Here is a 17,389-nt window from a genome sequence, read left to right as displayed (position 1 = left end):
TCAAGGGGGTGGGAAGGTGGGCGAGCATCTTTGGAGGGGGGCTGCGGGCATCTCTATTAGCTGGAGTGCCCTGGGGCACTGTAGAAGGAGACTGTGGTGGGGGATCGGCGGTACAGAGTCTCGGAGACGGACGTAGGGTGTAAATTAAAGGTATATTGAATAGTGAAGGGTGATATAATAACTAATGAGGAACGATGAGGGCTGCTCTGTCAATTTCCTTGCTTCTCCTCTGGTCTCTCCTGCGTTCCCCAGGTCTTCTAATGGTGGCAGTTCTTGGGCCTCCCAGGTGGAACCGGAAACACAAAACACAGCAGGAAAACGAAGGTAAGTCTTTTGTAAATTCTGGGGTTGTTTAGGTGCAGACATGCAGGAAAAGGGGAGAATTGTGGAAGTGAAAGGGTGGTGAGGTTACAGATAGCCAGTAGTGAAGTGGTGTAGGGCAGAAACACTAGTGATAATCAATTTCTGGCAAGTGGTGGCCCGTAGAGGTTTCTTTTGTTTGATTAGTTTCCCCGCAGGGTCGGTTTTCAGGTAGGCTCTCTTCCTCCCTCCCCTCCCTTCCTCCTCCTTCTCCTCCCCCTTTTATTTTGTGGTTTATACTGATTTTACCCTGTCCTTGTAACAAGGACCGTACCTTAGTAAGCCACGACCCTCCAGGGTTGTGGCGGCCAGTGCATGTCTCGGGGGCTCGAGTTTCCCTTCTTTCGCGTCTCTCAAGGACTTGCCGGTCTTCTCCTGCTCCTCGCGGCGTCCCTCTCGCGTCCTCCGTCTTTGGCGTCCGTCTGGAGGATTTCTCTCCCTCCCTTCCGGAGTCCGCCCTCCCTTTCAGTGCGGGGCTCCGGAACTCGGCCTCTCGCACGTTCGGCGGCGTTCCCATGTTTCCATGGGAACGCGTAAGTTCTTCCGGTGCGGCGAGCGCGAAGCGCCAGGCTGCGGCAGAGGTAGGCGTGGTCGCAGAGACCCGTCTACAGAGACCTAAGCCTTTGAGGCTCACCGCCAAGTGTTGCAGTTCCTGCAGGGGGTAGGTGTGAAGCATCTCCATTCCACCCAAAGCAGGCTTTGTTTTTGACTCCAGAGAGCACAAAGGCTTTGTCTTTTAGTGCCAGGCTGGCACAGACTGGTCAGCCTTACACTAAAGGGTTGGTGAAGATATAGGGGGCATCTCTAAGATGTCCTCTTGGTGCATTGTCCAATAAATCCAACACTGGCATCAGTGTGGGTTTATTGTACTGAGAAGGTTGATACCAAACTTCCCAGGCTTCAGTGAAGCCATCATTGAGCTGTGGAGTTCATAATGACAAACTCCCAGCCCATTTACTTAATATGGCCACACTGTACATACAATGTCTAAGAATGGTGTTAGACACTGTAGGGGCATATTCCTCATGCAGCTATGCCCTCACCTGTGGTATAGTGCACCCTGCCTTACGACTGTAAGGCCTGCTAGAGGGGTGACTTACCTATGCCACAGGCAGTGGTTGGTGGGCATGACACAGAGAGGGATGTCATGTCGACTTTACCTTTTTCTCTCCATCAGCACACGCAATCTGCTATGGCAATGTGCATGTGCTTGGTGAGGGGTTTCTTAGGGTGGCACTGTTAGAAATGGGGTCTTCGGTTGGCAGTCAGGTTACCCCCTGTCCAAGCAAAGACCCTCACTCTAGTCAGGGTAAAGGACAATCACCCTCAGTTAACCCCTGCTCACACCATTGGTAGCTTGGCACGAGCAGGCAGCAACGTGTAAAGTATTTGTACCAACAAACACAGTAACTCAGTGAAAACACTACAAAACGACAACCCAGGTTTAGAAAAATAGGTAATATTTATCTAAACAAAACAAGACCAAAACGCCAAAAATCCGAAATACACAAGTCAGGAAGAATTTTAAAAAGAATGAGTCTTAATCCTTAGAACACATTGAGAACGCTGTTATTGAACAAAAGTACCTGGGTAGCATCAAAATAAAGCTGCATTGGCGAGTGTGTGTCGAAAAAGGCCAGCGATGTGTCGATTTCTCCCTCGCAAACGAGACCATGCGTCGTTCCTCCTCCGGTCAGGTCGGCGTGTGTCATTTCTTCTCTCCCGCTAGAGAGCGATGCGTTGATCCTGGATGGGTACCTCGGGTCCTGGCAGGCTTTGCTTTGATTTTCCGCGTCCAGCGATCTTGCGTTGAAATCCGGTTGCACGGTGTCAAGGAACTGCGCTGCGCGGGGGCTTGGGTCGTTAACAACTGCTGCACGTTGTTTCTCCTGCCGCGTTGTGTCGATCTCCCAACCACGATGCAGGTGGAGCGTCGATTTTAGCCGAGGCCTGCGGTGCGTCACTAAGCAGCCAGAGGAGGGTGGTGTGTAGAAAGTTTTCCTGCACAGCGGTCTTTGCTTGGATTTCTGTCCTTTTCCACCAGCTGCACCTTTCAAGGGCCCAGAGACAGGTTAGGGCACCTCTTGGCAGGCAGGACTCAGAAGAAAGCCCAAGTGCTGGCAGAGAGAAGTCTTTGTTGTCCCTGCGACTTCAACACAGGAGGCAAGCTCAATTCAAGCCCTTGGAGATTCTTCACCAGTGGGAAGTCACACAAAAGTCAATCTTTGTCCTCTCTTAGGTAGAAGCAGCTACTGAAGGCCAACCTAGCAAAGCACAGTCACAGGCAAAGGGTCAGTACTCCTCCTCCAGCTTCTTCAGCTCTTGGTTCCAGAAGTAATCTGATCTTCAGGGGTTTTGAGTGTTCTTCTTATACCCCTTTCTGCCTTTGAAGTAGGCCTACTTCAAAGAGAAGTCTCTGTTGTTTTCAAGATCCTGCCTTGCCCAGGCCAAGCCCCAGACCCACTCCAGGGGGCTGGAGACTGCATTGTGTGAGGGCTGGCACTGCCCACTCAGGTGTAAGTGACCACTCCTCCCCTCCCCTTAGCCCAGATGGCCCATCAGGATATGCAGGCTACACCCCAGCTCCCTTTGTGTCACTGTCTAGAGGAGAGGTGCTAACGGCCTAACTGTCAAACTGACACAGACAGGGAATCCACAAACAGACAGAGTCACGGAATGGTTTAAGCAAGAAAATGCCTACTTTCAAAAAGTGGCATTTTCAAACACACAATCTAAACACCAACTTCACTAAAAGATGTATTTTTATATTGTGAGTTCAAATACCCTAAACCAGTGGTTCCCAAACATTTTCGACCCGCGGCTCCCTTCACCTATATTGGCCATTGCCCGCGGCTCCCCATTATGTCACTTTTTTTGCGGGTAGGTGCTCCATGGCATGGTGGTGCTTTCTTGTGTATGAACAGTGCTAACGCCATCTATTCCCGGTAAAGTGACCAGAGTAAACAAAACAGCAAAAACAGAGTCCAGCAGACCGAAGAAACATGGGAAGTAGAGACAAAATGGTGGTAACCATGCCAAAAGGGGCACTTTCCTACAGTTATTGGAAGTTCCTAACAGCGTATCAGGCCTTCTATGCCAATTAGAGCTAGGCATTCCTCCTCTGCAGGATCGTATTGGGTTGGCTCCAGTAATGTTGTGGCACTCTCTTTAGACCAAGTATGAGACCTCTCTCAATTGGGAAATAATACAAGATTGCTTATTATTAGAACAAGTTTGCAGGATCCCATGAATTAGATATGTGAAGAGATCTCCTGGTGGCTTTGGACAGAGATAAGTGTTTTTGTCACCATCAAGTCTGGCATCGGTTTCTAGGTGGCAGCTGAAGCAGGATCGCTTGAGCATGTTTTCAGCAAGCAGAATGCTGGCTATGAGGGGCAAGAGGAGGGCGGAGGAATTTCTACCGTTGGTCACCACGGAAGGTATTGAGCCTTACCGGTTATTTCCATTGGAGCCCCATCGAAGGTTCTACCTTATTAGATTTGTGTTGGGTATAGCTCACTTGCTAGTTGAAAATCCGAGCAAAGTGTATTTGTGGTTTGCTCTTGACCGCTGTCCCTGTGACTCTGTTTTCCCTCAATCTTTGCTGCACTTCATTTTTTTTGCACCTTATACTCCGCCCCTAGGAAAAAGTACTTAGTACCAATGTTACAATGTTTGAATATCAGGAGGTGCAGACCTGCTTTTTTTTATTTACAGCTTTTACAGTCCGGATTTATATGTATGAGTGTTTATAAGTTCATCTCTGCTGCTGTCGAGTGAGAGGCCTGATGGTGAAGTAATTGTTGTTGGTTATTTACAAATTAAATGTCTGATGGCTTTAATTGTTTTTAATGTTTTTAACTTTTGTAAATCTTTTTTTTAACCGAATAATTTGAATTTGAATTAAGTAACGTCTCTGAAATTCATTGTCTAAATAGCAATACGTGCATTTATGCTCACATAGGAGAAGAGCCCAACAGAGTTCAAAGAGATTTTTGGCACTAAATCTGTAGCCAAAGTAACTAACGCCAAGCTTGCATGCTAGTGTTCACATCACTTAAATAGTATGAGGCGAGTGTGCTGTCTCTTCTTGAGAGATCACTTCATGCGCAGTGTCTAAGATCAGCGATCTAGTTACTTGGAAGCTTATTTGTAAACCCGCTTCTGCCTCATCTCCACAGTCATCCTTGCAAATTAAATGATGTGGACAGCAACTGCACGCCAAGTATTGCTCAAGCGTGGCATTCTCAGGGCTATGTTTGATATGAAATATTCAGCAGTCCTCACATGCAGTGGGAATTAATCTAATATCTATGACTTCAATGTCAGTGCCTACAATGCAGACCTAGGACATAAAGTAACCAATTGTATTGCTCCTTTTCTAGTACATTTTATTAAATCTCAGGAACAACAAAGCGTTTGCAATTGTTTTACCAGTTATGTCTAATGCAAAAATTGGCACTGCACACTTTATACAATCATCACTGCAATAGTGATACTGTAATGTCCAGTTGCATGATAATGGGAACATGGCAAACAAAGCTGCTCAGAAGCATTAATCAGTTAACTATGAAAAGTGAACCTACATCTGATTATTTTCCTTTTTAAGTTTAATAGTGTTTGTTCCTATTGTTTTACGTAATGCCAGACATGTTGACTTTAAACTTTTTCAAAGAAGCGCATCCATACAATTGGTGAGCAAATATATGGGTAAAGTGATCTAAAAGGAAAGAGCGTTTGCCTGAGGCAGAATCTATTATTATAGTGTCTGTACACAGGAGTGTAGCATTCATGTAGTTTCGGAAGAAGGAGAGAACTGGACAATTGAAAAGAGATTGGGGCGTTCACGTAAACATATTTTAAAAGGAGGCTGCAACATTAATATTCAAAAGGGTCTTTCTTATGCCATTATGAGCACCAGTCTTCACTCCAGCACCCATATGCCACCACTGTCCCTCACCTCAGTCTCACTATGTATTACAATGATTAAAAAAAAACGTGAAAGTTCTGCAAATGCTAGCAAGGATTGCACGGTGGGTGTTGTGAACGGACGGTGCGAGGATTAAGATTTATCTGGAGCAATTTTTAAAGTATTTCTCTAATACTTTTTCTTTCTGACCTCCATCCATCCCAACCTACTAAGACAAGTGGTACAGGACGACAACCTTCCAACATGGAAACATCAGAAGAACAAAACTGATTTAGGGCTGGCATAAATACTGCCAAAGTGGCACATATCTTCGATAAGTTATCTTTGTATGTCTCTTGTTGGATAAGCATGACACTTTTAATATAGCCAACAGCTATGTCAATTGCAAATCATACAAACACTATCTCGCAAAAGCAGGGCTGGAAGCATTTTCAGTTGATTCAAAGTAATTATTTTGTCATCCTGACATTCCAATGGATTATGCCTGCCACACTTGGACAATCGTAGTTTAGAGTCAGAATAATTTAATTAGGCAAATGTTAAGGCAACTATTATTACAGGCCCGATCGAGCATATCCCTCCATTAATCTGTATTACAAAAGCTGGAACAGTACCACGTTAAGCACATTTTGACGCAATCTAACACAGTAATTAGCGGATAGATCAGAAGTAATCTGAGAACCAGGTTTAGCAGTAACAGTTTCTCAGGTGCAGTGGAGGAGCATGGTCTAATAGGAAGATGCCATGGGTATTTTTCAAAAAGGGAGCATTTCAGTTAGCATTTAAAAAGTCAGAATAAAGTAGACACTTTAAGTGTACAGATAAAGTGCGTAATTTAAGTGCATAAGTCCGAGAAGTATAGGATTTTTTGGTGAAACCCTGGATCTCGGGGCGATCATTTCCTATGGTGACTTCATTATGCACTACGTCAAAGGCAGAGGAAAGGGCAAATATAATTAAAAGTAATATCTCACCTTCTACAAAATTTACAATGTGTCACCACCACCGTCATGACAGAGTATGATCTGAGGAAGCAGTATTCAGAAGCAGGTTACAATCTAGCCCACACGTAATACGGCTGACTGGTGATGTAGCGCAATGTTTAATACTATCACCTGATGATGGGAACAACGTGAACCAATGAAAATGAGCATTAGAATTATTTTTCCTTTATTTCAGCCTGGCACACTGGACCATAGGTATTAATCATGAGACTATGTGGGATCAATTCTTTGATATCTTTGGACTTTGCTACGCAGCGATCTGCAGTTGCCTCTACAACAACTGCTTTGGAAGTAGAGCATCTATTCTTAGAGAATCAGTGCATTTTTAGAATGAAACTGAGGTTAATTGTTTGGTCTTAAGAAGAATCACAGATTAAAGTGAACACTGCGGACAAACAACATACGTGAAAAGGCTTGGGGCTCTCACAGTGCTCCTTTAGTCAGGATACCTCAGTAGGAAAGTTCATAAACACAGTGACGAGAGTGATAAACTACTACTACACACATGCTTTTTTTTATTTTTAAGAGCAGAAGTTAAGTAGAGAAAAAAAGAAATAACAATAAAAGAAATGGTGTGCTCCAAGGACAAAACTGAAGTGGAAGGGCAGCGAATTGCAACAGCAAAAAGTGCTTACCAGCCTTGAGAGTACATCGCTTTGGAACACTAAAACTAATTTGGGGGAACTAAAACACACAGACAAGTGCAACTATAACTTCTTATGGGGGCAACAACAATGATGATCCTACATCCATGGCTCCTGCCTTAAAAACACATCATTATATGGACTTCTTCGATGAACATACCAGCCAAGCAAGACCCCCACAGCAGGCGTTTGAGAAGGCACGGCCGGTATCATTAAGGCCTGCACTTGACACCAAAAACAAATCTCAAAACCACCTCATCCCCAAAGAAGTCAGACTCCAGAAAGGTGTAAGAGTTTAGTGATGAACACTGGTAGAAGCAATGAACAGGAAGCAACAATCATGTTCTGCCCGGAGTACTTTTCGAGAGGGAGCCAAGACACACTAAACAGGAATAACATCATATACCTTGTAAACTCATCGCGGGTCTGCATAATGTATCAACTAACGATATGCCCTCTGTAAGATTTATACAAAGGAAATGGGCAGATCTATGGAGAATCTACTAAAACAGACTGGAGCTCTGCAAGGATAGCAAATGAGATTCTAAGTCATTCCACCACAGGAATAACAATATGTACCCTTCAAAATGAAAAGTATCCTTCCATATTCCTCAAAAGAACATAAATACAAAACTTGTACAGCAATAACGAGATCAAGGAACCACCTGAATCAGTATTGCACAGGGCAATTAGTTATATCAGTCTACTCCCCCAACGGCCATAATTGAGTAAGATGAGTTTTTGCCTGTTAGCAACTACACCAAGAAAGAATTCTTGCCAAACAGCCAAGTCGCAAGCCCAAATTTCACTGGCAGAACAGCAGCAGCTGAGTGGGTAGCAAATAACGGACCCTGCGATAACGAAAGAAAACATAAGACAGCCTTTAAAAAATGTAAGTTGGAATATCGCAGGTTTAAAATCTAAAACTGAGGACAATGACTGGTCAGGATTCATTAAACAAGATCTTAGTTTTGCTTTCAGGAAACATGGTCTGTAAACGTCATTTACTTAGATGGGTATTGCTCTTACCATACACCGGCTTTGAAACAATGTAAAGGCAGGCCAGCAGTGGGCCTGACAATCTGGGCCAAAACATCACCACTTGAAAACTTTGAAGTAACTCATACCGTTTTAATCAACAACATGCACGCGCTATCAATGGAAAACAAGACACGGTCACTCAAATTAGTGAATGTTTACTTTCCTCCCTCCAGTTGGGCCCAAGTTAAGCCAGGAGTGCAACTGTTAAAAGAGTACATCTTAAGGAGAGGAGCAGGTAAAACGACCCCTTGGAGCTAGAGGCGGGCACTCACCTCAGGCTTGCAGTAATGTTCTGTTAATATGCCATGACCTAAACACCAATCCACAGCCTATAATAGGGGACAACTGATTGTAGAAGAAAATTAAGCTTGGAACATTCTATATCCCCCCCACAGAGCGATGCCGAAGCTCAAAAAAGGAAGAGTTAATTTTTGAGGCCCTAATTGAATGCAGAAATGCGTACCCTAAACGGAAGAACTAACTCAGACAAAGCTCTGAATCCTACGTTTCAAGCTGGCAGGAGGCAAAGCACTATTGATTACATAGCAATTAACATCACATCATGGACATGAAAGTTGAGGCCAGGATTGAAGGTTACCACGTTCCATTACTATTGGAGATGACGCACCCAGGTATAGGCCACCTGAAACCTGTATCAGCGTATAACGGCAATCGTCCAACAATCACTCTGTAGGAAGTTGGCTCTGTATGTACTATTTCAAAGTAAGAAATAGCATGCACAGAGTCCAAGGGTTTCCCATAGACGTAAGATAGTGGCAAAAAGAGATAATTCTAATGCTCTGTTTTGTGGTAGTGTGGTCGAGCAGTAGGCTTATCAGAGGGTAGTGTTAAGCATTTGTTGTACACACACAGGCAATAAATGAGGAAAACACATTTGAAGACAATTCCAGGCCAATAGGTTTTTATACAGAAAAATATATTTTCTTAGTTTATTTTAAGAACCACAGGCTCAAGATGTACAAGTAATACTTCAAATGAAAGGTATTTCACTCAGGTATCATAGGAACTTTGAATCAACACAATATCATGTACAGTTTTGGCAAAAATGGCAATAAGCTATTTTAAAATTGGACACAGTGCAAAATTCGACAGTTCCTGGGGGAGGTAAGTATTTGTTAGTTTTTCCGGTAAGTAAAGCACTTACAGGGTTCAAAGTTGGGTCCAAGGTAGCCCACCGTTGGGGGTTCAGGGCAACCCCAAAGTTACCACACCAGCAGCTCAGGTCCGGTCAGGTGCAGAGGTCCAAGTGGTGCCCAAAACGCATTGGCTTCAATGGAAAAGGGGGTGCCTGGTTCCAGTCTGCCAGCAGGTAAGTACCCGTGACTTCGGAGGGCAGACTGGGGGGTGGGGGAGGGGGGTTTGTAGGGCACCGGTGGGGACACAAGTCAGCACAAAAAGTACACCCTTAGTGGCACAGGGGCGGCCGGGTGCAAAGTGCAAACAGGAGTCAGGTTTGCAATAGGTTTCAATGGGAGACCCAGGGGTCTCTTCAGCGATGCAGCAAGGCAAGGGGGGGGCTCCTCGGGGTAGCCACCACCCGGCCAAGGGAGAGGGCCACCTGGGGGTCGCTTCTGCACTGGAGGTCGGATCCTTCAGGTCCTGGGGGCTGCGGGTGCAGTGTCTTTACGAGGCGTTGGGTTCTTTGAAGCAGGCAGTCGCGGTCAGGGAGAGCCTCTGGATTCCCTCTGCAGGCGTCGCTGGGGGTGCTCAGGGGGGTCAACTCTGGCTACTCACAGGGTCGCAGTCGCCGGGGAGTCCTCCCTGTAGTATTGGTTCTCCACAGGTCGAGCCAGGGGCGTCGGGTGCAGAGTGGAAAGTCTCACGCTTCCGGCGGGAAACGTGTGGTCTTTAAAAGTTGCTTCTTTGTTGCAAAGTTGCAGTCTTTGTGGAACAGGGCCGCTGTCCTCGGGAGTTCTTGGTCCTTTTAGATGCAGGGTAGTCCTCGGAGGCTTCAGAGGTCGCTGGACCCTGGGGGACGCGTCGCTGTTGCAGTTTTTCTCGAAGTGGGGATACAGGCCGGTAGGGCTGGGGCCAAAGCAGTTGGTGTCTCTGTCTTCTCTGCAGGGCTTCAGGTCAGCAGTCCTTCTTCGTCTTCAGGTTGCAGGAATCTATCTTGCTTGGTTCTGGGGCCCCTAAATACTCAATTTAGGGGTGTATTTAGGTCTGGGGGGTTAGTAGCCAATGGCTACTAGCCATGAGGGTGGCTACACCCTCTTTGTGCCTCCTCCCTGAGGGGAGGGGGGCACATCCCTAATCCTATTGGGGGAATCCTCCATCCACAAGATGGAGGATTTCTAAAAGTCAGAGTCACCTCAGCTCAGGACACCTTAGGGGTTGTCCTGACTGGCCAGTGACTCCTCCTTGTTTTTCTCATTATCTCCTCCGGCCTTGCCGCCAAAAGTGGGGCCGTGGCCGGAGGGGGCGGGCATCTCCACTAGCTGGGATGCCCTTTGGCGCTGTAACAAAGGGGGTGAGCCTTTGAGGCCAGGTGTTACAGTTCCTGCAGGGGGAGGTGAGAAGCACCTCCACCCAGTACAGGCTTTGTTCCTGGCCACAGAGTGACAAAGGCACTCTACCCATGTGGCCAGCAACATGTCTGGTGTGTGGCAGGCTGGTAAAACTAGTCAGCAAACACTGGAAGTCGGGTATGTTTTCAGGGGGCATCTCTAAGATGCCCTCTGGGTGTATTTCACAATAAAATGTACACTGGCATCAGTGTGCATTTATTGTGCTGAGAAGTTTGATACCAAACTTCCCAGTTTTCAGTGTAGCCATTATGGTGCTGTGGAGTTTGTGTTTGACAGACTCCCAGACCATATACTCTTATGGCTACCCTGCACTTACAATGTCTAAGGTTTTGCTTAGACACTGTAGGGGCATAGTGCTCATGCACCTATGCCCTCACCTATGGTATAGTGCACCCTGCCTTAGGGCTGTAAGGTCTGCTAGAGGGGTGATTTATCTATGCCATGGGCAGTGTGGGGTTGGCATGGCACCCTGAGGGGAGTGCCATGTCGACTTAGTCATTTTCTCCCCACCAGCACACACAAGCTGGCAAGCAGTGTGTCTGTGTTGAGTGACGGGTCCCAAGGGTGGCATAAGACATGCTGCAGCCCTTAGAGACCTTCCCTGGCATCAGGGCCCTTGGTACCAGTTACAAGGGACTTACCGGGATGCCAGGGTGTGCCAATTGTGGATACAAAGGTACAGTTTAGGGAAAGAACACTGGTGCTGGGGCCTGGTTAGCAGGCCTCAGCACACTTTCAAATCATAACTTGGCATCAGCAAAGGCAAAAAGTTAGGGGGTAACCATGCCAAGGAGGCATTTCCTTACACAATCTGAGGTCAATTAGGAAAAATATTAAACCAGTAGTCGAGGGTGACCTTTACAACTTCCCATCAAGTGAAACCTGTTATGTAGGTATGTATTGTATACTACAATCCTAGACATGCCAGGTGATTTAATTTAATAACCTGGAACAAACATCAAAGGAAAGTGTTAAGATTGTTAGAAACATCCTGCTGGCAAAACAAGGGTGGTGTCACGGAGAATGTCTAAAATTAAAAAAGTCCCTCTCACAGGCTTGGGAGAATCAGCATAGGAGCAAGAAAAAAGAGCAACAATTCTGAGACTGCAGGTCTCAACACAAGAAACTATTAAAATATAAAAAGAAGATTTTACCTCATAAGCTTTGGGGAGAACTTTTAGACGCAATCCCGGCAGGAAACTCGAACGTTTTGGGAAATAATTAGGTGGGGATGTGACGGGCCACCAAAAAACCTGGAACTGGTCATCAACCCACAGCAATGGGTTGACCACTTTACAGCCCTGTATCATGGTGAAGACAGAGCGTCAATGGAATCTTTCACAGATCCAAAAGACCCTTCCGCAGCCCAATATCAAGGAGATGATAATTTAACATCAGATCTCATTATGGACCCAAAAGGGCAAAACCAAATGCAGGAAGAAAGTAGAACTAGCATTTATGAGACAATGTAGCTGCCAATGAATCATGAGACAATGGCCCAATGGCCCAAAGTTCCCAAAAGTAAATTATTCGATCAGTCACTTTGTATTAACAACTCTCGGACCAAGCCTGGACATCTGACCTATGCTATGCTTTGCATCAACATGCTAGAGTACGAATTCAATGATAAAGAAGTCTAGCACCCATCCTCTCACAAAAACTATGTAAGGCAGCGGGTCCAGACAGAATATCTTTAGACACTTATAGCCATCTAGCCCTATGACACCCAGTTTTAACTCGTCTATATAATATTGTCTGGTGCCTCGAGAAAATTCCATCATCATGGACAAAATCAATAATAGTTCCAATACATAAAAAGGGTCCACAAGATAATCTGTGTAATTTTAGGCCAATCTCTCTTCTCGACAGTGTGGGACAAATCTTTGGCAAGCTGCTGGAATCGCGTATAGCGCTTTGGCTAGAAGAAGATTTACTATCACTATACCAAGTGGGGTTGAGGAGAGGCCAAGGCACAGTGGACCAACTCTTTAGAATGACCTTGATTTGTTCCAAATATGTCTCTCTAAAGAATACACTGTTGTACTTGGTATTCGTCGATCTTCAGACCGCATTTGACAGTGTGGACCACCCAAAACTATGGCACCTTTTGGCAGAGATGGGCAGCTCAGGAAAAATTTTAAGGTTGCTAATTTTATTACACACTGGAAACTCCACAAGGGTTAGATATAGTACGCAAAATGAGCTTACAGCAGAGATAGCAATCCAACGTGGGGTCAAACAAGGGTGCGATCTCACCCCACTTTTATTCAACTGCTACATAAACGAGGTGGCCCAAAAACTGAAGAACCAAAACGATGATGTTCCTAAACTTGCAAACAAAAGTATACCAATACTGCTGTAGCACGAACTGAGGTAGCAATGCATCATTTATTACCGGGCCTAGAGGACTTCTGTGCATCAAAGAATCTGATGATAAACATATGCAAAACAAAATACATGATCCTATATCAAAAACAAAAACTGCAGGCAACTTTCAAGGTTTGGAACAGGCCGCTGGATCGTGTCATGACCTACGATTATCTGGGCTGTCGGGTAGATGATAAAATGAACTGGAACGCTCACGCACATAAAAGTAATGTCACTTTAACACAACAAGCTGGAGCTGTATCAAGATTTGCCAAAGCCATGGGGAAGCATTCTCTAAAATTAGCAATCCTAGCATATAAATTGAAAGCAAGGGGCGCAGCATTGCGTGGTGCGGAAATCTGGGGCTTTAAATAGATCCCAGACATATAAATAACTGAAAAGCATTTCATTTGTCGCTTACTGCGCTAAGGCCGTGACACTCCAATGGATGCCATGAGAATTGACTTACAAATGGTGAAAATTGAAGACCTCGCAGCATTGGCACCAATAAGATACTTGTTCCATGTTTGGTCCAAGAAGAATCTAACACCATACAAAGACGTGCCGATAGACATCATGAAACTTCAAAACTATCAAAAGTTACCTTGGTTTAATCACATCGCAATGACCCTGGCAGCCTTGGACCCAGAAGATTTTTGGTTACATCCAGACAAAATTATGACGGACAGTCTTCCTGAATTAACAAGGGCCTATTGGGTCCATAAAAGACAGAGGCTCCTCAATTCACCTGGCCCCTTGTTAAGACGTTACCTATCCTTTAACCCAGAATACAAACCGGCTACTTTTATTAACACAATGTACCCGGCAGACAAAAGATCCCTCTACTTCAAATTTCACATGGGCACGTGACTAACAAATGGCACATTTCTGAGACAGGGAGGTTGGCCCGCTGTCCCTGCCACTTAGGGGGCCAAGAAACACTTGTGCACTTTCTTTCTCCTTAAAAGTTCACTGCACAGTCTGTTTTTACGTCCACTTTTTAGAAAGTACGGCATCAGGACTTGCAAGGAAGGTGAAGCCCTGTGTATGTGCAGTGATGACAAATATATTGTGATGGCTGTCTCAGCATATATTCAAGAGGCATGGAACATAGGAGCCTTAAATTACGTACAGTTTTTCCAACCTTCAGTCTATTAAGACCACAGATCGTTAGTACAGCTGGGCAAACAGACTTTAGCGGAGAGATGGTTGGGGTCACTTCTGTTCCTTGCAACGAAGTAACTATTTCAGACTGGGCAAACGTAGTTTAGACAGAGGAATTATTTGCAGGGTGTAAACTTTAGGACAACTAGATCCACTAGCCTAATAGTCATATGAGCGCTAAGGGAAGGTTATGAGTATTAGTAGCCATATTCTGCAAAAGAGTCAGCTGTATATGGTGGCGTAAGCAGTGTCTTAACACAAGTGAACTATAACTAACCATAGATGTTACTAGATATATTGCATATTCTATCACCGATTTTTAATTACTGTGTTTAAATGGTTTTACCACTGAAGTACTGCCTGTGGTATCATTTAATTTGGATGTAAAGGTATGCACGTTTCAGGAAAAAGAAACATGTTTAGATAAAATGGTAAATCTCCAATTTTCTAAGACATAATTTTGTTCACTGAAAACAAGGCAGTGAAAGGCAGTAACAGGATAGCATCGTGCGATATTGTTCACTGCCCAGTTTATTTGGAGTGGCAAGTGTTCACCACAGCAGTAGGACCATTTCTTTGTCCTTCTGGGTTGTATCATTGTGTTCGGTTAGAGAGGTGAAGAGGAGCAGATATTGACTTACTATGTTGTCTTTTTCACTTGGTTCTGTACTGGGCTGGTTTACTTTCAGAAAAGTGATGTTTCATAACAGAAAATCTGAGTTGATGCACAACTTTTTATGCTTACAGTAAAATGAAAGAATAACAGATGAGGAGGTGAATAGGAGGCGACTTAACATTTGCAAAAAACACCACAGTTCTAAATTTGTGAACACATATCTGTTATACAGGAAAATAAGGTTTTGGTATTAAGAGGTAAAAAATGTTTTATTATGAAAATTTCTCTGTAAAGAAGAAACACCATACCGAGAAGGTCTATGCAGACATGCATTGAGTTATAGATCTAGCTCTGGTAAGGAACACCAAAGAGACAATGAGGACACTCAGAGAACATGAAGATTGCTGGATAGGGGAAGGTTAAAACAACATTTGCAAGAAAAAGCAGAAACAGGTTACGACTGCACAACTATCTGCAATTTGATGGGTTTTGCCCACACAACACATCTTTTTCCACGTCTATGCAATGTACCAGACCATGGGATGGAAAATGCACTCATGCACATTTTTTTGAGGGGGAGGCAAATGCTGGATTTCTCACTGTAACTGGACCACACCTTAATTAAGACAGGATGCCCCCAAGCTTTAATTATCCCTTGGCAGATCTTTTTGGCATATCTGGTAGCCACTTGCTAGCAGCACTGGGTTCACTGCGAATGGTGCCAGTTTGCCTATATTTTATACCAATACTGCTGCATATTCATTCTCCTTTCTTCCATGTAGCATTTTCCTCTGTATTTGTCAGTGGGTTCCCTTATGTTTTCATGCTGCCCATGTACTGCTTTTGGGGCCTTTGTAAGTTTGGACTTTCACAGCTCATTGTTTGCTTATAAGTAACATGTGTACCCAGGTCTTCACAACAAGGCTGGGTAACAGGCGTTCCTTCTTTTTCTTCACTTTTGGTCAGGCCCGTGTGCAGGTCAATGATTAAGAGCATCTTTCTTGCAGTACAGAATGACTTATTCACATATAAATCTAGTCAAGTAGGAACCTTTCAGATAAAAATGATCAATTGTGTTAAATGCAACAAAGATCACTAAACCGCAAGTTTTGTTACCTAAAAAAAAAACGGAAGATCAACACTTCAACTACTTTTTTCTTTTATTTCAGACCAAACAGTCTTCTTTTGTTATTTGAGAATTTTACCAAGCAATGTGACAACCCTCTGAGAACGTATACTAATGACACACTGTAAGTACTTCTCATGGCTTTTCTTTACTTTAACGTTACACTATGGAACCAGAAAAATATATTGTCAATTGTGTCACAGAAAGAGATTCACTGTGTTACTGGTCACTTTGATTAGTGTGCATGGCAAATAGATAAAAAAATACTATCATTCTGATTCCATAGCATAGAGAAATGCTTCCATTTTGTGGGAGCACACATTTTTTCCCTGCATGCACTTTTGAGGGCAGGGAAACAGATTGTTCCCGCCCAATGGGAGCAGAGAAAAAAATCTGTTCTTGCCAGGTGGGAGCAAAATCAGCCTCCACTGCACACAGGATGTGTGCATGAAGTGGAGCTGGTAGGGCTTTATGCTCTTCAGCTGGAGGGCGGAGACCTCTAGAGGTTTGTTCTATAGTTACAGTTTGTGCCTTGAAAAATATTAAAAGACTCAAAGACATATTTATGTTTTTTTAAAGGCTTTATTCAAAATATTTTATGACAATCACATTTATTAATCGTTGCAATGTGTGAATTTATTAGGTATACATTTGATTAGTTACTGATTACTTTTTGCAGTGCCAGTATGCTTGCCTTACTTAAAAAGACACCTTTATATTGTTACACGTAATCAGCTGTGTGCACCAGTGGACTTGTTTAGCACCGTGCCTGGTGACATGCCAAGCCCTGTGCCCAACTCCACGCTCTGCACAGGATAACATCACTGCAACACCTGAAATGACATCACTCATGACAACACTATGCATGGAGGAGGAGGAAGGTATAGTTACTTTATGACATAAGTTAGAACTATATTAAAGTGGTAATAGGTAGTGAACAATAAAACCTACAACTTACCTATATCCAAGACGGTAACCCAGAACACGGCAAAATGCAGAACACAGCCAAACTGTAAACTACATGGCTGCCTCTTACTCTTGGTAAACATAGCCATTAGTCAATTAAATATTGACTTCTCGTCACATGTGCCTAGGTATACCTCAAACTTACAATATTACAACGCTGCACAATATTTAACTATGTTAAACCTTATAACTTTAACACTACTTACACTAGTCACACATACTACCAAATGTTAGAATTACACCTCATGCCGTATATTCCTGACACATTACATCCACATCTGTTCCCACACTTTCACGCTACGTTTCAATTACCAAGCTCCAGTCTATGCCACTTCACTGTATGCCCCTCCAGTCTATGCTACTCAACTCAATGCTATTCTACTCTTTGCCACTCCACTGTATGCCACTTAAAGGGATACCACAGCACTCCAGTCCTATGTACGCCATTCCACTCAACCCCACTATACAATCCACTGTATGCCATTATACTGTACACCACTCCACTCTACTACACTCTAAGCTTTTCCCCTGCACGACACTGCACCTTATACTATTACACGTTATTCTAATTTACTACACACTGTACAACAGTAAACTCAATGTTACTCCAGTCTACACCACT

The 17,389-nt window shown here is 44.1% G+C and overlaps 1 protein-coding gene across 1 annotated transcript in view; it reads left to right on the top strand.

Annotated features, from left to right (window-relative positions):
- The window catches only part of LHCGR (luteinizing hormone/choriogonadotropin receptor), an 836,395-nt gene that overhangs the window by 690,823 nt on the left and 128,183 nt on the right, over positions 1 to 17,389 (top strand). Inside the window, exon 10 of the mRNA XM_069236543.1 lies at positions 15,845 to 15,925. Coding sequence (XP_069092644.1) covers positions 15,845 to 15,925 — 81 coding nt within the window. The remainder of the gene's footprint in view (positions 1 to 15,844; positions 15,926 to 17,389) is intronic.

This window comes from Pleurodeles waltl, chromosome 5 (assembly GCF_031143425.1).
Source record: "Pleurodeles waltl isolate 20211129_DDA chromosome 5, aPleWal1.hap1.20221129, whole genome shotgun sequence".
NCBI classification, from domain to species: domain Eukaryota; kingdom Metazoa; phylum Chordata; class Amphibia; order Caudata; family Salamandridae; genus Pleurodeles; species Pleurodeles waltl.
This window is presented reverse-complemented; position numbering and strand designations above follow the sequence as displayed.